Raw genomic sequence first — 19,936 nt, forward strand, 5'->3', positions numbered from 1 at the left:
GGGGGGTTGCATACTCAGATAGTCATGGTTATTCTGCTTCTTGCGAATGTGTAACAGCCAAGGGGAAAACGTGGCTCTTCTGCTCCAAAAAACTGAGGGGGTCCTGGTGTGCATTTGCATCCTAAAGCTGCTTCAGGTGAAAAGGCAAATAGGTACAGCTATTTTGCAGGCAACTTTAGGAATAAACTTTGCTTTTAAGCCTATAGTCCTGATGTGGTCTTTAAGGATGGTGAACGAGCTTTGTGCTGGGCGGACGTCCCCAAGACACTTCTCCAGGGGTAATTTCATCTCCTGGGACCATGGGCATGCAGGCTGGGGCACCTTCTCCTCAACCTGCCTGTCCCTTAACCGCCGTGGGAATGGCTCCTTTCCACTCAAAAAAAAAAAAAAATCAGCTTATGTTTTTAACCTTCAGGGTGTTTTCTTAAAGAAGATACCATTGAGTTTGTTTTTTCAGTCTCTGAACCAGTAGAAGAGAAAGGTGTCCCCCACGCCATCCCGGGCTTCCTTTGCGGGCACAGGCTGCCCCCCACCAGCTCGGAGAGGACAGGGTTAGCCGTCATCCTGAAGTTTCTGTATTTTGGGCAAGCCTAGCTAACATCAACAACCTTTTTGTGTCGCCTTTTTTCTAAAAACTGCAGAGATTCCTATCGTCGAGAGGGAAATGACACACTGCAAACCAATTGCAAAAGCAGCCGCGTTTTCTTAGTAAAGTCGGGGCGTTTTGGGGGCGTTTTTGAAGGTCTCCGTTTTCTCTGAATGTAAACAGCATTTGTCATAGACCAGATTCTAAGAACGCCCTCGAATCCCACGTTCACACTGAACTGTTGGGACTCCCCGTTTTGTCAGGCAAGCTCTAGAAATGCCTCCCAACAGGTGGAAAATGGGGTTTCGCTGTACAGCCACTGTACCCTGAGAGTGTCTGTGAGACAGAGCTGTGGGGGTGATGGGTAGCCCCCAGCCCAGCCCTCGCAGGGAAGAGCCTCACGTTCTGGGACCCCCCTGGGGTTTACGTGATCTGTGCCACCCACACTTAGTGAGCCCGACCCATTCTTGGAACAAAGTACAATATATCTTACAGAAGAAAATATTTCATCTTTTTCTGAAAATATAATGATTGTGTCCTAATTAAACTTCAAGCATGGTTGACCAGAAATGGAATGTTTTAAAGAAAACCTAGGCCTTACAGGGAAGGACTGCTTTCCGGAGCAGTGCGTTAATTTTTTTCTTATTTGCTCGGCACCCGGCAGTCCCCACCGTGGGTTTGAGCAGCACCGAGTTTAGCACAGATCACGCGTCTCAGAGGCAGAAGAAGGGGTGTGTGGAGAGCATGCCTGCCCTTCACAGGCGGGAGGTGGAGGCCCCTAGGGCCATGGCCACAACATGAAGCCAGTGGGGTTGAGCCACTCCTGTTACCTCCTGTCCACACCCCACATGGCAGCCGGCCGTCCTCTCCTACCAGCCGTGCTTCTGCCTCGGTCAGCCTCAGCTCCCCTCTCAGCTCCGTGCCCGGCGTGGACGTCTCTCCTGGACCCCCGCCCAGTGTCCCGGCTATACCCTCCACCCGCCATCTGCCCCAGCATGGCTCAACACAGGCCAGGTTCCCCAGGCTCGCCCTGGACACCAGCCTTCGCCCGTCCTCCCTCTCTTTGCCTCTGTTGTCTCTCCTCTCCTGGACGTAGCGCCATAGTCCCTGGGTGACCATCCCAGGCCCCCACGAGTACACTGACCAGGCCCCCAGGGGCTCCCCGGCTCCCTGTCACCCCACCTGGTCCTGAGGGCTGTGACCACAACTCGCACCAGACTGTGAGCCCCTCAGGCAGAGCCCCCAGGCTGCCGCAGGGCGAGACCCCCAGTGTTGACACTGTGCCTACCTCGAGGCCACTGTCGGTGTGGTTCTTAAATAAATAAACGAATGAATGGAAACCAGCACCCAGGTATCTGTGTTCCGTCCTGCGTCCCCGCTGCACCTCCTGCCCCTGCAACCCCGGGTGGGTCTGGGGACACCAAGGCCACTCCAGGACCTTCATCCTCCGTGCTATGCATCTGTGTCTTGGGGTCCAGCTCGGACGGCTTCTTCCACGGGGTCTGAGAGATAGTTGCCAGCTCTGCAGGACCTGGAGTGGAGGCAGAACGGGTGGGTGTGGGTGGAGGACAGCAGGTTAGCAAGCCCCGGCCGAACGCAAAGCTTCTCTTGGTTTACTTTTTCCCTTTTCTACACTGTCGTGTGGGGGGTCGTTCGCATTCTAGGTTTCCACTGTGCTGGTGAGCTTCGGGTCTGTGCGCCCGCGGGTCATGGCAGTGAGGGGCGGACTCTTGGGGTCGTGAAATGTGCTGTTGAAATGCACAAGATGACAAAAATGAACCCACTGAAACTCCAGCTGTGGAATTCCTTTCATGTACATGTTTGTAAAATCAAGTCTCATTTTAGGTTTTCCTTCAAAATTGCCATCCCCACAGGCAGGACGGGGAGGCGGCCTGGGGGAGGTGGCGCGGGGAGGCGGCGTGGGGGTTGCTGCACAGGGGAGGCAGCGCAGGGAGGCGGCCCAGGGAGGCCATGGCCTGGCGTCTCTCCTTTCAAGTCAGAAGGTCGCAGGTCAGCCTCCGGAAATCACGCATCTGAGTGCAGAGGGCCCCGGGCTCGGGGGGCTGAGCCTTTGGTTGATGGTCTGTGATGGGCCCAGAGGGAGAGCTCCCTTCACCCTCCCTAGCAGGGCCAGGCGTTAAATGGGGAAAAGTTCCCACCAGAATGTATCAGCTCCATGAACAGAGCGGCACAGACCTTGAGGAGTCCTGCCGGCCGCCCCTCCTGACATCCCGGGGTGCTGCCCGGTGAGCAAAGTGAAAAGGTCATCTGCAATTAAAGAGGCTGGAACACACGCACCCGCAGAGAGGCTTCCTGAGCGGCGTGTCTGTCACTGTTTTTGTTTAACTGCGGCCTGAATTTAATCTCCCGGAAGGCGTGTTAGTAGGGCTGAGGGATGATCTGGTACCAGGAAGGTTCGCGGTTCCGAGAGGTAATTCCAAAATGTCAGCGTCACAGGTGGAGAGAGGCGAGCCCGGAACGTGGGGACCCTGCCCAGGTCTGGTTGGAAGGCGGCGTCCGCGTGGCCTGGAGCTTACGTGAGGGGTGCACTTATGCCCCCAGCTAGGAGCAGGCAGCGTGGGGCCACGGGCACTTTGGAGAAAGAAAACCAAGTTACAAACTCCAAAATTACCTGCCAGAGTCAGTATTTTTTAAACAAGAAAATAAAACATGACAAATCACTGGGTCTTGTCAGATCTTTTTGTCTGAAGTCGTTTTAGTCGGTTACCTGGAAACGCTTCCAGGGCCCCAGGGCTGGGGACACGGATCTTTTCCCCCATCAGTGCCAAGGAGAAGCTGCTCCCGGCTGCAGGTCCCCGTGGGAACACACAGCCAGCCCTGCCTCTGTGGGGGCCCCTTTGGTGGCCAGAGCCCCCTTCCTCAGGGGACACGCGGTCCAGCTGAGGGTCATCCGGTGACAGGGAGTGGCTGCTGTGATGATCCAGGCACAGAAACAGCTTTGACCACAGAACGCGATGTCCGGGGTGCGAGGGCGTCGGGACGCATCTGCCTCGGGATCTGGGGGTCTCTCACGGGGGGTGGGCATGGGCCCCAAGACCAGACAGGAGCCCGCTGGAGACTCGAACGTCACAAAGAAGGGTAGATGTGCTTCCCGCCCTCGTTACTCACCAGCCCCTCTGCTGGCCCTGCAATGATGACCTAGGCCTGAGAATCTCTTTCTGCCTCAAGCGGTAGAAAGGGGAATAGATTCCATTACTTCCCTGTTTGCAATGGATTATTAAATCTAGCAATAACTGTGGCATCGGTGAGGTGTTGGTACAAAGGGAGCCGGGGTCCTGTGGCCTTGGGTCCACCCCAGTGAAGGTCACTGGAGGGAGCTGCTCAGGGTGTGAGCCATGGGGTGGGGGTGGCTGTGAAACTGAGGTCCCCGTGCAGAGAGCGCACTACCCAGGGTCAACAGCTGGGGGCTTGTCTCCGCTGGCACTTCCCAGGCCACAGAACCGGCCCCTCTAGGAAGCCTCCTCCAGAAAGCGTGGCCCAGGCCCTCAGTAAGCTCAGCTGGGGCTGCGTGAGCTGAGGGGCTCAGAGCACCCTGCAAGGGATCCTCCTGGTTGCAGACAAGCAGCCCTGGGCCACCGCCCGACCTCCACGCCCTCCTGCTCAGCCCAGCAGCCTCGCCTTCTCAGGGGTTTCCCATTCTGCCTTTTCCCTGGACTTTCCGGCTCACTTTGTCCATGTCCACTGCATGTAAAGCTTGATCATGAGCAGTGAGGTTTGTGAGGACTCTGCAGATGCTCAGAGCCCCCAGATCACCCTTTCGTTGCCACTGGCCAACAGCACAGCCTGGGCGAGCCTCGAACACCTGTGGCCACTTCCTCTCCCCTCCCCTCACTTGTAGGTACCCTGGGGCTGGGCCTGAGCTCGGCTCTCACTGCAAAGTGAACCTGCCCATTTCAGACACCCAGGCATGGCTCCCATGTTCCCTCATCTGATCCTGCCATCATGGCACCTGCCTCCCAGCTCCTGACAACGTCAGGTCAGCCCTGGCCTCGCGGCGCTCTGGGTTTCAGCCATGAGAGACTTTCCATGTGTCGGCTGTGGGCGCCTTGATGCACCAGGGCCTGGTCACAGGTTCTTAAAGCAGAGATTCTGCTGGCACCCCTTGTGCGCCCTCCAATGGCCTAAAACGCAGACGACCCACACTCCATGCCCTGTCCTGCACAGGAACCAGGGTGGCCTCCCCTTTCTGCAGCTTGTGGGGGTCAAGGCGGGCCCCCCACACTGATGTTTCAGCCCAGCTCTGCCCCAGCTTAGAAGTCCTACCTGATTTCAAACAGAGCAGATGATGCTGACATTTCCAGCCTGCGGTGTGGCCTGCGCCACGCTCCAGGTGGCCACGGGGCGAGGAGTCTGGGAGCCCAGCTGCTGAGTGTGTCTGTGGCGGGAGCTGAGCTGGCCCCACCTGTGAGCAGTGGCCTGCGGGCTCCTCATCCCTGTTCTACTGAAAGCCCCACAACAACCCGAGGGAGGGAGGCAGCGCTTATTAAATTTCAGTTTTGTCAGTTGCCTCACTCTTCAGACAGCGAGTGAGGGAGGGGTGTTCTGATGCTCACTGTTGATGCTATAAACCTGAGGGAAGGGAATTCTGTCACATGCTGTGGGGTGCCGGCCCCAGCAGGCCTCCTAGGAGACCTCCCCAAATGTCCAAAGAAGGGCTCCAATTAAAAGGGGAGCCGGAGATGTGCTCGCCAAAACCCCCACCAGCAAGACGCCAGGCATCCTAGCCACCTGACACTCAGGCCGTGCGTGTCCTGTTTTAAAATGGGAGGGATTTGGGGTGGAAGATGGCTCCTTCAGAAATCAGAGATGAGGGGAATAAATTAGGGAACTAGCGTCGGGATCCAGACTGGTGTGGAAGAGTCCACAGGACTCAGCATCCGATGGGCGCGCCTGGGGCTGCGCAAGTCTGGCTCCAGAAGGAGGATCGGGCTGGGAGCCTGAGACAGGATGAGAGGGCGGGAAGGGGCTTGTTTAGAAATCTAAGGGCCATGTGCCACCAAAAACAAACCAGGAGGTGTGAGTCAGTGGGGAGGCTGGGCGCCAGGAAGCCTGCGCTCCGGGACATGCGTGGGGCAAGAGGAGCACCCTAAGCTTGGCGACGTTGGCCGCGCACCTGGGAGGGGCCCGCCTGTCCACGCGGAGCCGCTCCCGGACGGCATCGGCCATGCTGCTGCCCCACCGTGGCTCCGTGGCTCCGTGGCTCCAGCCGGAATGGGAAAGCCTGGCCCTGCAGAACACGGAGGGCCACCCAGGTGAGGACTGGCGAGAGCCGACCAGTGTGTTTTTCGGCTTACGTGGTCTGTGGGAGCGTCCTCTGTCATCAGCCTAATTGGGCAGCAGATCCTGCCTCACCGTGCCCTGGAGCAGCATGGGGCGCCCCACGGCCCAAGGCCCCCTCGCGCTTCCCCCTCGCTGCTACCGTGTCGTCCTGGCTCCGTTGCTGCCACCCGAGACCCCCGTCAAGTCCCTGAGCCCTGCGCCTGTTTTCACACTTCTGTGTGTGTAGGAAGCCCCCCACCGATGTTGCTTGGGGTCGACGTGATAAACCTGAGGGAAAGGGAATTCTCTCAGCCCCACCACACGCAGGATGGGTGTGAAGGCAAAGTGAGATCATGAACAAAAGCACTTGGGCCCGTCCTGGGCTCCTCGCCAGGGTTAGCCACGGTTGTCAGCTGCCACGGAGCTGCGGTTTCAGCCTGGAGGTCTGTGGTGTGCGTGGTTGGAAACAACTCACGTGGCTGTGGCTGCGGAAGAGTGTGCCTTCCTGGAAACCTTGGGACATGCTTCAGCAGGAACGCCAGTGAAGAGTCGGGGAGAGAGCATGAATTCCCAAAGGCAGATGGAGTTCAGAAGGACCCTTCTCTGTCTCCCGTCAGGCGGTGCCTGGTTGGTGCAGATTCACCCCCTGGTGGGCCGTGGGTCCCTCACCTGCTCTGGAAACTGATCTTGGCTCTGAACATGAAGAAATGATGCCCTCTCAGCCTCGAGGGAAGGGCGAGAGGACAGCTCCATCCGCTGTTTTCTTTCATTGTTTGAGAAAAGTCATGCCCTGAAGGTGTCATTCCTGGTTGTTTATGTTGATGGCAAAACTTGGACTTTATTGTCGTACAGCAAACAGAAGACAATCTGATCTTTGTTTTCCAGGGGTTTAGACTTTGAACAAAACCCCTTTTGTCCAGTACTGTAGCGCGTACCTCGCAGAGTAATTCAAGCTAAACACTTGAGGTTGCGTAAAAATGTGGGCCTGGGGGAGAAGGGAACTGTCTTGGGATTGTTCCTTGCTGTGCATGGCACCTGCAGCGTGCAGGCAGCTCGGTGTTGGATCTCCCTGCCCCCAACGCCACCTGGGGACCAGATGTTACTATGGACGCAGGAAGGGGGTCTGGGGCACCGTCTCAGCCTTCGGGGCTTCCATAGTGAGCACCACTGGCCAGGCGCCTTGTAAACAACAGACATTCATTTCTCATAGCTCTGGGGGCTGGAAGTCTGAGGTCGGGGCTGGTACGGTCAGGTTCTGGTGAGAACCTTTCCAGGTTGCAGACAGCCAAAATCCTGCCATATCCTCACGTGGCAGGACAGGCAATTTGTCTCTTCCTCTTCGTGGGATGACAGTCCCATTGGATCAGGGCCCCGCCCTGACGATATTGTTTAACCCCCAGTTACCTCCTGCAAACCCTATTCTTAAATAGAGTCACACGGTCGGGGGTTAAGGCTTCAACATGAGGTTGAGGGGACATGATTCCGTCCATAGCACTGACCCCACTTGTCTAAAGCCAAAGGGCTGGGCCTGCCTCTTGCCCCCCTGCCTGCCCATCCCCAGGTCCTGGTCTTGTCCCCAGGCCCCCCCCCCGCCGCGCCCACCCCCAGGTGCTCCCTGTGCTGCAGACAGAGTTCCCGAGGAGCCAGGAGCTGCCGGTCACCAACCGCACAGGAAGCCGACGGGTGGGGCAGGCTCGTGCCGATTTTCATTCTCAGATCTTGTCACCCCTGTCTTATAGCAGAAGGGGGCCCTGATCTGGGAGCCATGAAGACCCCAGCTGTCCCGCAGGAGCCCGGTCACACCAAGGCAGCCAAGGGGACTACGTTGGGAGGAGCCATTGGGCGGTCGGGGCCATTAGGAGGTGTGAGGGGCCCCCAGGTCCGCCCTAGGTGAGGGGCTCTGCCTGTCCTGGGGCTGCATAGATCCAGCTGGGGCTTTAGAACCGGAACCGTTCGAGGGGCTGTGGTGGGTGAAGCCCACTCACGTCCTGCCTTCTGTTGCCATGTAGAGATGGGAGCCCATTTTCCAGGCTTGGGGTTCTTTAAAGAGAAGCCAGGATTGTGCTGAATGCTCTCTGGCCATGGTGGGGTCTTTGGCAGGGGAGGCCCTGGGGGAGAGGCTCTCCCAGCTCACTGCCTGCGTCTTTGGCTAGAATTGGCACCTGCACGGGGCCTGGAAACGTCATGCTCACCTGGGGCAGAAGCCTCCCTCCAGGACTTAGCTCCTGACGTCACTGCTATTGAGGCAGAGACTCTGCAGTGGCGTCAGGGAAAAGCTGGGCCCCAGAACAGCACCAGGCACGGGACAGGTCCTCAGTGCCTTCCACGGAGGATGCAGTGTGAGGCCTGGGTCTGCGGGGACGGTTTACCTGTCAGCTCTGCACACCGCTGACCACTGCGCGCCGCCTCCACAGATAGTCCCCGTGAACGATGGGGCTGTCATGGACGCTGGGGCTGCCGTGGACAATGGGGCTGCCGTGGACACTGCAGCCAGCCTGCTCCGTGGGAATATGCTTTGTAAAGCCAGCCGGCGCTGAGGCCAGCACTCGCCTTCCACACTCTGCTCTTTGTAACGAGTTTCATAAACTCACCCTCAGGTGATTGGCATTTCTGGTGCACCGTTGCTTAGCCTGAAAGTGAGCTGCCCTTTTTCTGAGCCCATCCGTTTGCTGCCTCCACCCCAGCCCCACGTGGCTGATGTCATCAGGAGGCAGCCAGAGGCTGCCTGGCGCAGGGTGAACCTGGAACACGTGCTCTCCGTGTGAACGGGGCCTGTGTGGCTCCCTCCACGGGCGAGACTCCCAGGCTCTTGTGCAGACGCTCGCTCCTTTCCTCACTGATAGGGTGCGTCTCACGAGGCTCTGATTACAGCGCAGGCATACATCTTCCTTGAAACCCACACAAAAGCACAGTTTAGGCCAAGCCCAGGTGCAGCATGTTCGTGCATTTCAGCTTCTTAGGTGCTGGGATGTGGAAGCAGCCGTGTGGCTTTCCTTTGCTTGTGAAGGTGAGTTTACACTTTCCAGCTTTTCTTTGTATTGGGAAGGCTGCAGCTCTCTGGGGCTTGACTTAGCAGAGAACATCCCGCTACATCCTCATGGGCCAGCGGGTCAGGCGGGGCCATCCAGAAACATCCCCCGCAGGTGCTGGGTGCCAGGTGCCTTGCGCGTTCCTGCCGTCCACGGCCCTTTGTCCCTGGCTGTGCTTCATGTCAGTGCCCCTTGGGGCAAGGACAGGGAGATGGGGGAGTCACCTGGGGAAGGCCCGGCCCTGGTGGGAGGCAGCTTTGGAGCAGCTGGGATGGCACAAGACGCTACTCCAGGGCCGAGAAACCATCCGGCCAACCCCAGACTTGAGCCGGACCTCACGGGCAAGGCTGAGAGAAGCCGCATGGGGACCCCAGCCCAGGGAGGGGCACTGCGGCAGGAACAGGCGCAGACACCTGCAGGGTCAGCCCGGGCCACCTTCCAAGCGCGGTGACCACGCCCACAACTCACGCTGCCAGGGGACTAGGACTGGCTCTCCAGACTCACAAGATGCCATCATGGGCAGGGCACATGCGGCGACCCCAGGTTTCAAGTCACTGCCCCCAGCTCCCTGCAAATAGCTGTGGGCGGGAGGGGGCGGCGGGCAGGCACAGGAGTTTATTCCTGTGAGGAGCGTGTTGCCACAGCCTCTGTGGGCTGGAGCCCCGGGCCTCAGAGAGGGAGCGCCTGCCTGTGGGTGGGGGGACAGGAGCTGCCAACCAGGTGAGGTCCCAGTGAAGCGTCCACTCAGCCTTCTGCTTGCCCCTGGGGGAGGTAGACACATCAGTGCTGGGCCTGCTCCAAACCCGCAGGGCAAGTGGCCGGGGCATTCCAACGCCACTGCCGGCCGCCAGCATCCTGGGGAGGTGGGTCGTGTGTCCCAGCGCCGTGTGTCCCTCGCCACCACGATCCTCGGTCAGGACGTCCCCAGGAAGAATCCAGTGGCTGGAGAGATGCGGGGGTTAATGCCGGCGCCACCGCGGTTTTAGACGGGCCGCGTCTGCGCCATGTTCTTGCCGTTCTCCGGCCAGCTGCAGCAGACGCCACCCGGTCGCCCTGGCCCCGACGGCTCTCTGGCATCGCTGGCCTTGGCCCATGGGGCGGCTGATTTATGGCCACTGCTGTTTACGGGACAGCTGTGCTCGGGGCCTTTAGTGTCCGGCAGAGCTGGCAGGTACCAGTTTTTAAAGCGCTTGGGGGACATTTCATAGAAGAGGCGCGCTGGCCCCTGTGCCTGGCCACGTTTCTGGGCCCTGGCTGAAAATCCCGTGCAGTGGAGAGAGGATCCCAACAGGGTATTAATTTAACCTTCCAGCCATGTGCTTTTGCTAAAGATCATAAACTCTGAAAATTACCGGCTTAATTTAGAATGGAGGCTTGGCTGTTTGGGACATCAGCCTCTTCTGAGCGGGAGAGACGTAGGTGCCCACCAGCGTCTCACTCCCACATCTAGGCCTGTTTCCAGCGACCCCTGTGCCTCTCAAAGGCACAGGCCTGAGTTCACAGAGACCACTGGCCGAGCCCTGCCTCTGGGGCTCCCCACCGTCTGGCTTTGTCATGGACTCGTCATTTGTGGATTTACCATATGCTTGAAGCTGGAACGGCAGGAAGGGGCAGTTCCTGAGGCCCAACTGCCTCCGCAGAGTTGGTGGGGAGGCCATGGCCTGAGGCCAAAATGCGTCCCCTGGATGAACATGACCCTAGCCCTGTGGTCTCCAGACAGTGGTTAGAGCCCCACCCTCCACAGGCACCGCCTCCCGCTGCCCCTTCAAAAAGGTGTTGCAGCCCACGGCCCAGATATTCGACTTTCTAATATAAAGTGAGGCCTGTAGGGTTTCCCAATCAACATGAGGGCGCCTTCTCCTCAGCCCCCCGACTTGCACAGGCAGTCCTGGGGCTCTGCCCCATCCGTGAACCCTCAGCTGAAGAGGACAGCCCCAGAGGCGGCCACACTCAGGTGGCTGGAGGCAGAGTCCTCCCTGCAGGAACTCCCCCCGGCACTGCCAGGGTCTGTGCACCTCCATCAGCCCCCACTAAGGAGAGTGTGCCAGGCCGGGCTGAGAGCACGCAGACCTCGTGCGCCAGGCGTGAGCGCTGTCTTCAGATGGGACCGAGCGGCCTCACTGTTGTGATGACTGAATGTGACGTCTGGGGTGTAATTCCAGCGTGCCCTGATTCCTGGGGTGTAATTCCAGCCCTGACCCAGTTCCTGGGGTGTAATTCCAGCCCTGACCCGGTTCCGGGGGTGTAATTCCAGCATGCCCTGGTTCCTGGGGTGTAATTCCAGCGTTCTGGGGTGTAATTCCAGCGTGACCTGGTTCCTGGGGTGTAATTCCAGCCCTGACCCGGTTCTGGGGGTGTAAGTTCCAGCATGCCCTGGTTCCTGGGGTGTAATTCCAGTGTGACCCGGTTCCTGGGGTGTAATTCCAGTCCTGACCTGGTTCCGGGGGTGTAATTCCAGCGTGACCTGGGTCCTGAGGTGTAATTCCAGGGTGCCCTGGTTCCGGGGGTGTAATTCCAGCGTGACCCAGTTCCTGGGGTGTAATTCCAGCGTGACCCGGTTCCTGGGGTGTAATTCCAGCGTGACCTGGTTCCGGGGGTGTAATTCCAGTGTGACCTGGTTCCAGGGTGTAATTCCAGTGTGACCCCAGCGGCGATTGCAGAGCGGGGTGGCTGACGAGGCTGGGGGAACGTACCCGTTCCCACTCCCCTGCCCTGGGCACCACTGTAGAGGCAGCCCCTGGCCTTGTTCTCCAAGCTTGACAGCTCAGGCCGCACTCCCTGCATTCTTCTGTGGCTGGACTTGCCCCGGGCCAAAGGCTGGGGACGCCTGGGCTATGGAGCCCCAGGAAGGCCTGGCAGGACCCTCAGCAGAGTGCGGCTTTATGGGCCCTGGTCAGTGAGCTGCAGGCTGTGTCCTGGGAAGGCCTTGTAATCACAATTACCCTGTGATTTTCTTCCTGCCTCCTGGACGTCAGCACCTCCTGGTCACCCACCCCATCTAAAACCTCAGCCTCTCTACTCAGTGTGCAGGGCGGACGCTTTAAACCTCGGCCTCCCTACTCAGTGTGCAGGGCGGACAGTTTAAACCTGAGCCTCCCTACGCAGTGTGCAGGGCGGATGATAGAAAGATTTGAATGAGTGAATGAAAGTAGGGACTTGAAAAGTCAGCACAAAAGCAACAAAATGCAGCAACTCCACTGGGAATCCCTGGGTTGAAAGCTCTGGCTGACTTCCTCCGGACTCACAGGCTGGCGAGATTCTACAGCCGGGAACGGCCCATGTGGGTTAGTTCCTGTGATGCCTCCAGTGTGGCGGGAAGGTGGCTTGGCTACACAGATGACTCGCCCCTGTGCTCACGACCGCCGGGACCTGTGGTGGGGGCTGCAGGGGAGGCTGCACGTAGCACAGGTGCTCCCGTATCACGAGCTGCCGGAAAACGCCATCTCCATCGGTCGCAGCTGCTGGTGGACTCGTCAGCACCCAGCTGTGGTGGGGAACAGCTGCGTGGACTCACAGGCTCAAGCCCGGGACTAAATATTTTCTCTCGAATTGGAGGTGCTTTTGTTTACTGCAGGAGGCTGCTGGACCCTCTGCGGTGGCGAGTGTTGGCACCGGGAGCCCGTGTGCCGGTTTTGGGGGCCACTCATAGGCCCCAGGTGGTGATGGGAGGGGAGTTTCCCTCCCGTGGCCGACCCTGCTGCCAAACAGAATCCACACAGCATTCGCCCAGAGCAGCGCCGCGCGTCTGTTAGGAATTTGCGTGCACCATTGCGAGAGCTTTAGAGCCACTGAGCCGTCTGATGTCTCCTGTAAGTAGCACGAGAGACCTAAGACCAGCAGGAAAACAGCAACCGCAGGAATGCCGCCTGGGACCGCCTGGCTGCTCCCACTGACTGCACGCCTGCCTGCTTTCTTCCTGACACCCCTGCAGAAGCAGGCACAAAGGCTGGGGTGGGCGCAGGCCGGGAGCCGGTGTCGGCTGTGGCCCAGGCCTGGCGGAGCGGCCTTGGGGACCCAGTGCCCGACCTGTAGGCTCCTCCCCACAGCCCTAGACTTCTAGGGAGGGCTGGGTGGGAGAAAGCTCTAGAAACTCGGGAGCCCCCTTTTCCGTCCAAGGCTGCCAGGTCGTAGCCTCTGCACAGCCCATCGCTTTAGAAGGGAATCAGGAGGACCGTGGAGGCGGTCCAGCGTCCGCGACAGCGTTTTTCTTTCGCAGTGGCGGACGGCTTCTCTCCTGGAGCAGTCATTCCCCTTTGCAGTTGGATTTTTACTGACTCCTGAAAGCCATCTTGTTGTGTGTTCGAGTTTACCAAACGCGCAGACATTTACCAAACCGAGTGTTGGGAGCAGAAATGCCGTCATGCATCCAAGTTGAAATTTTCGCTTTGATTCCTGCGAATCCACAGGCCCCTGGGTCCAGGGCTCCCACCATAGTTTGCAAGTGGACTTTCATAGCACGTTAGTGCTGCAGGAGAGTCCAAGGAAAACAGTCCTCGCCAGTATTAGAACCAGCTGCGACTCTCTCCGCCGATGACTCACACCTTTTTTTTTAATGGGGTGGGAGAACCAGGCAGGAGACAGAGGGACCCAGTCAGGGCCCTGTCGGTTTTGCGCAGGGTGTCCCAGCCACAAGCCTGCCTGGTCATACTCATCTGCAAATCTGCAACTCGTGTTTATTTAACTTTTCTTTTCCTTCTCACAGTTCCAATGATAAAAACAGAACCCACGGATGATTATGAGCCTGCTCCAAACTGTGGGCCGGTGAGCCAGGGGTTAAGTCCTCTCCCAAGACCATACTACAGCCAGCAGCTCGCGATGCCACCTGACCCCAGCTCCTGCCTCGTGGCCGGCTTCCCGCCCTGTCCTCAGAGAAGCACCCTGATGCCAGCAGCCCCTGGTGCGAGCCCCAAGCTCCACGACCTTTCTCCTGCTGCCTACACCAAGGGCGTCGCCAGCCCGGGCCACTGCCACCTCGGACTCCCGCAGCCGGCCGGAGAGGCCCCCGCCGTCCAGGACGTGCCCAGGCCAGTGGCCACGCACCCCGGCTCGCCCGGGCAGCCGCCCCCGGCCCTGCTGCCACAGCAGGTGAGTGTGCCTCCAAGCAGTAGCTGCCCCCCTGGTCTCGAACACTCACTCTGCCCCAGCAGCCCCTCTCCTCCACTCCCGCCCGCCGCCCAAGAGCTGACCTGCCTGCAGCCCTGCAGCCCAGCGTGCCCGCCCGCCACGGGCCGCCCGCAGCACCCGCCGCCCACGGTCCGCAGGGATGAGTCTCCGGCCGCCCGGCCACGGCTGCTGCCAGAGGCGTGTGAGGACGGTAGTCCTAATTTGGCCCCTATTCCTGTAACGGTCAAGCAAGAGCCTGAAGAGTTGGACCAGTTGTACCTGGATGACGGTGAGTGCCCGTGGCCATGCAGATGTGGTCTCGGCCCGGCGTGGCGGCGTGAGCTCACGGAGGGGCCGTGTGCGTGCTGCGTGTGTGGCACGTGTGGAAGCGCACTGAGGCCCTGGGCTGGGTGTGGGGTGCGTCCTCCTGATATAAAGTGCCCCCGTGTGATGCCATGGCGTCAGTGCCAGCTGGGGTGCCCGCCATGAGATCTGCTCCAGTGATCACGCATGGGGCCCTAGTGGGGGCCTAAAGGCGGGTCCTGGGCCTGCAGACGCGCTCTGCAAGACTGTCGGCGGTCTAAGGCTCACATTGGGTGCCCAGGTTTGGCTTCTGCAACTGAACATGGAGGCAGCGGCGGCTCAGGCTCAAAGCCCTGACCTGGAGAGGGACGGCCTTTTCACGGTCGGGGGCATTCTGGGTGCTGCCTGAGTCGCTGTGAACAGCTTGTAGAACAACAGCTTAGCGAAGCGAATGAGCCGATACCTGTTGCAGTTCTGTCAAGCACTTCTAACATGCCACGGCATCCCTTGCAGGAGGCTCGGGGACGGCCGTTGACACTGGGGGCCCTAGACTGTGGGCCTTCAGGGCCCAGGCGGGCAGGGTCTTCCGTCCAGGCCCTGGGCTCGCATCAGCGCAGAGACGCACCAACACCGCGTACGCTGGGGTTGTGTGGGAAGGAAGTGGGCTCACGTCGTAGCGGCAGGCGGGTGGTGTGGGGGAAGCCCGAGGCAGCTCAGGCTTTGCCTGTGAGGAGGGGTGAACGAAGGCGCCGTGGTGTTCTTGGCGAGTGTTTACAATCTCAAGGCGCAGCCGACTTGCTTGTGGCTGTGATCGAGGGAAGCGCGGCCACAGCCCTGGGGACTACTCGTTAGAGGGCAGTTCAGCTTGCGTGTTTTCTGGGCACTACCTTGCCTCGTGGCTGGGGTCGGCAGGTGAGGCCTCGCCTTCTGGGGAGGGGACGGCATCAGGCCTCGCTGACCTGGGGGGCAGGGACTCACGGGCGTCGGGGGCTCAGTTTCCGCAATCTGGGCGGGAAGGGAGTGAGGCCTCCTGCTGTTTCCTAACGGAAGGCTAACAAGCTTTTTGAAGAGAATGCATTGGCAAATATTTTAAGGCCCCAAAGCATGAAGCTCTTGAGCCAGCAGGCCTGGTGTGTGTGTGTGTGGGTGTGGTATGGGTGTGTGTTGGGGGTGTGTGTGGGGGTGGGGTGTGTGGGAGGGGGGTGGTCAGTGGGGGTGGGGTGTGTGTGTGTGGGTGTGTGTGAGTGTGAGCTTGCGGGTAGTGTGTTCCACGGAGCCCGGAGCCCTCATCGTCTGTTTTTGTGGGATGTGTCCCATCAGATCAGGAGGCTGCTGCCTCCCTGGGGCTGTCCCTCGGAGCCACACACTGGAGGCCCATGGCTGTCCCCGGCCACTCTCTGGAGGTTTATGATGACTGTGGGGCGGGGCCAGGACAGTGTTCCGTGTCCCGTGCAGATGTCGTTCTAAAGTTCTGTCTGACCTGCCTGCTGTCCTCGTTGTCCCCCTCGAGGTCAGCTGGAGCTCTGCGTGGGGCCCGTGTCCCTGCTCTGCTGCCTCCTGAGCACAGATGGACTCTGCCTTCCTCCCCAGCCCCTGCGCAAGGTGGACGCTGGCGTCTGTGCCTGCAGCCCCTCACCCCTGCGTCCGTGCCCCCAACCCCTCACTCCTGCGTCCGTGCCTCCAGCCCCTCACCCCTGCTTTGTCTTACCTGGTGCCACATGGCCCCAAGGTGGCTGGAAGGTGCTGAGAAGTTCTCTTCCCACCCGCCACGCCTTGTCCCAGCTGTGACCCACCAGCCCTGGGCTCCCACGTCTGGGCAGCATCCTGCAGGCCCGGGTAGGAAGCAGGTCTCATTTATGTTTCTGCTGCCCTGGGGCTCACGTGTGGCTTTATGGTGAGGGTAGAGTTTGGGGTGGGACTTGGGTTGGGTGAGCCAGGGGAGTGCTGGGGACTGGGACATGTTCTGCGTCAACACAGCAGGCAGGGGACTGTTGACCCACATGGTGCTCAGGCGACATCATCCCTTTACCCAACCCGTTACTGCCAAAGCCTCACCAGGTAGCCCGGGCCCCTCTGGCCTTGGTCCTAGAGGTCAAAGCTAAGTGAGCCAGGCCTCGCCTGGGTGGGCTGTTGTGTTGCTGAGTGCACAGGCTGGGGATGTTGGAGCTGCATGGGTGTGGGTGTGACCCCGCCCTGGCCTACCTGACCGTGCATGGAAATGGAGGGGTCGGGACCGGGGGAGGGGGTTGCATGGATGACTCCCTGATACATGGAAGGGCTGAGGCCAGAGTGCATCTGCCATGCAGCGGGGCCTGGCCTGCAGCTCCTCTGAGGGTGCCTGATGCCACATTCCCGTTGGGGCCTCTCCTGACCACCAGTGGGACTCTGGAGCCCAAGATTCGCCAGCTGTAAAGCAGTCGCTCACACCCCTTTTAAGAAAGTTTCTGTCCCGGAGTCCTGCCGTCGGGACACTTGAGGACAACCTTGCCCGCAGGGTGAGCTCAGTTCCCAGCAGGCCTCTCTCCCCATTTTCCCCGCTCGGTTGGCGTGGTGATCTTCCCCAAACTCGGATCTAATGGGTCACATCCTGTTCAAAAGACTCAGGGGTTTCTATGTTGCCAGAGCAGAGATGACCTTGGAGTCTGGCTCCAGCCTCCCACCACCCCAGCCCACGAACCACAGTCATCTCGTACACGCACGTCTCATCAGGCTCAAGGCTGGTCCTGGGACTTTCAGCACAGGCCCCAAGCGCCAGCCCTGCACGCTGTTCTGCGCGCAATTTATGAGTCCTGCGTTCATTCTGTTTCCATAACCCGGGACCAGCCACACACAAGATTTTGGGGTTAGCCTATGGCACTAGGCGGTGCTACTTTGGGCATCAGGGTTGAGATGGAGGTTGAGATACCTGTGCAGACACCTCCCTATGATGTGGCAAATGTGTGCAGGTAATGTCATCCATTTCATCTCCACCTGTGAGGTCCCTTGATGCCCAGCCAGGACCACAGCGGTTAAGGCTTTGGGCAGCTGGAAGCAGTGTCAGCCGTGGCCTGATCTGCCCCCGCGGGCAGACAGCCCCTCTCAGTCCTTCATAGGCAGGCAGGCGGGGCACGTGGCAGAGGAAGTCCACAGGCAGGCAGGGCGCGTGGCAGAGGAAGTCCACAGGCAGGCAGGCGGGGCACGTGGCAGAGGAAGTCCACAGGTGGGCGGGGCGCGTGGCAGAGGAAGTTCTGCTCACAGTGTGTGTGAAGGGAAGGGGAGAGGAGAGTCCTGGGGGCTGAGGGGGTGCAGGTGGGGTAGTGTCTGGTGCCGGCTCAGGTTCTGGGTTAGGGTGGGGTGGACCCCGGTGCAGGCCCGGTTCTGGGTCAGGATGGGGTGGTCCCTGGTGCAGGCCCAGCTCTGGGTTAGGGCGGATGGTCCCTGGTGCAGGCCCGGCTCTGGGTCAGGGTGGGGTGGTCCCTGGTGCAGGCCCAGCTCTGGGTCCGGGCAGGGTGGTCCCTGGTGCAGGCCCAGGCCCTCGGTCACGGTGGGGTGGTCCCTGTTGCAGGCCTGGCTCTGGGTCAGGATGCGGTGGTCCCTGGTGCAGGCCTGACATCACTGCTGCCCTGGGAGACAGGCACCAGGCCATGGGCTCCAGGTTCCTCCTGAGCACCCAGGGGCAGGTCCACCCACTCTAGACACCTGCCCCTCCCCAGTGAGAAGAGCAGATTCAAATGTTTATTGCTCTGTCGGAGTGGATGGAGCCTTCACTGAGAATGACACGAGCCGAGCCGTTACCCGTGTCCTGGGTGGACGGGGCGCTGCCTGTCCTTGTGAGAAGATGGCTGGAGCGTCCGCCCAAGATGGCCGGGAAGGGTCCCGGGTCAGGGTTGAGTCTGGGTCGGCCCCTCCCCTGCAGATGACCTCCGACTTGCCCTCGGTCCCTGGAACCTGGAACCCACACCCCAGGCTCACAAACACTATGACATAAACAAGGTCAGGGCCCAGGTTGTGTCGGGAAAGCCTCACACAGGGCGAAGACCTGAATTGTGAGGTGAAACCCTGAGTCCCCCAGACCCCAGCAAGCTCCACGGAAATGCAGGGGTCCACATAGGGGCCATCTTGATGGAGACAGCGGGAGAGGGAGGCGGCTGGGGTGAATGTGAGTAGTGTTGGTTTAGTATTAATATATATTTTGTCTAATTTCACATCCCCTAAGAGAATCGGTCATCTCAGCAGCCACCCAGGGGCTCAGGCGCTGGCTTAGAAAGCGGGCAAGCGTGACCTGGAGTTGGGGGGCAGAGAAGGGTGGGGAGCACAGGGCTCCCCGACCAAGGGACGATCTCAGCAACCGGAGAAGGAGCAGAGACAGGAGACAGGAACAACCATGAACCCAGGTCAAAGGTCGGTGCCGTGCACGCCAAGTGTCCTCAGCAGGTGGAAAGTGTCTCTGTCTTTGTTCGTTTACACAACAGGGAGAGAGCGAAAAGCTGGGGTTGGAGCAAACAGGAGAGAAATAACACTGTGTGGTGGGGGCAAGACTCACATACCTCTGACTATCTGTAAATGGGCCAATGGGACAGAAGGCAGGGGACCTCCTGGCCAGCCCCAAGCCCTGTGAAGTGCCTGTGGCAGGACGTGGCCATGGCAGGTGCCAGAAGCCCTGCTGGGCCCACGTCTCCAGCCTCCCTGGCTTCCCTTCTGCGTTCCGCCGGCCTCGCTGCCGCCTCCAGAGCCAACGAGCCTGGCGTGGGGTGCAGATTGAGTCTCCAGCCCTCTGCGAACCAAGCCGTGGTGGATCTCAGAGCTGTGTGCAGGGCTTAGAAAGCGGGAGACAGGCCAGCACCTGGGATGTCCTCGTGGGGCCGGGAACCCAGCCCTGGCCCCTGGGCGCCCAGCTGTGGTTGAGAGCCTTCCCTCTGCCTGACCAGAATCAGAGCTGTGGGTCCGTGAACTGAGTCACCTCAGGGTTTTGCTGCTTCACGTGAACAGCTGTGCAGAGGCAGCCACGCGCAATCCAGGCTCCTCACACACCGTGATGCTGACAAGGGCCTGCCCCTGAGCACGTAGAAAGAACTTATTCTGTGCGTACGGGTTTTGCGTTTTGTTTGGGTTTTGATTTTGTTTAAATAACAGAATAGTGTCCAGTTGCAGAGTCTGGGTGGGGGGGTCCACAATGTCCTCATTTGCATCCCTGAGGGGTCTGAGGAGGGCAGTTCACACCGGAGCCTCCTCCGTGGCAGCCTCTGCTTGGCCGCAGGAACCTGAAGGTCACGCACAGCCCATGTCCTGTGTGTCTCAAGGAATTCAAACCTCAAAATGAAAAATTAGGCTGGGCATGGTGGCTCACACCTGTAATCCCAGCACTTTGGGAGACCGAGATGGGCGGAACACCTGAGGTCAGGAGTTCAAGACCAGCCTGGTCAACATGGTAGAACCCTGTCTCTACTAAAAATACGCAAATTAGCTGGGTGTGGTGGTGCACACCTGTAATCCCAGCTACTTGGGTGACTGAGGCAGGAGAATCACTCAAACCTGGGAGATGGAGGTTGCAGTGAGCTGAGATCTCGCCACTGCACTCCAGCCTGGGTGACAGAGCGAGACACTATTAAAAAAAAAAAAACAGCAAAGAAAAGAAAAATGAATCCAGCTTTTTTTT

The 19,936-nt window shown here is 59.6% G+C and overlaps 1 protein-coding gene across 5 annotated transcripts in view; it reads left to right on the forward strand.

The window, feature by feature from the left end:
* The window catches only part of NFATC1 (nuclear factor of activated T cells 1), a 129,261-nt gene that overhangs the window by 76,366 nt on the left and 32,959 nt on the right, over window positions 1-19,936 (forward strand). For 3 of the 5 annotated variants that reach the window (XM_017866119.1, XM_017866115.1, XM_017866114.1), the window contains one exon: window positions 13,598-14,287. In XM_017866119.1, coding sequence (XP_017721608.1) covers window positions 13,598-14,287 — 690 coding nt within the window. The remainder of the gene's footprint in view (window positions 1-13,597; window positions 14,288-19,936) is intronic. The other 2 variants (XM_017866117.1, XM_017866118.1) reach the window with 1 other exon arrangement.

The sequence above is a fragment of the Rhinopithecus bieti genome, unplaced genomic scaffold (assembly GCF_001698545.2).
Source record: "Rhinopithecus bieti isolate Rb0 unplaced genomic scaffold, ASM169854v2 scaffold_84002, whole genome shotgun sequence".
Lineage (NCBI taxonomy): Eukaryota > Metazoa > Chordata > Mammalia > Primates > Cercopithecidae > Rhinopithecus > Rhinopithecus bieti.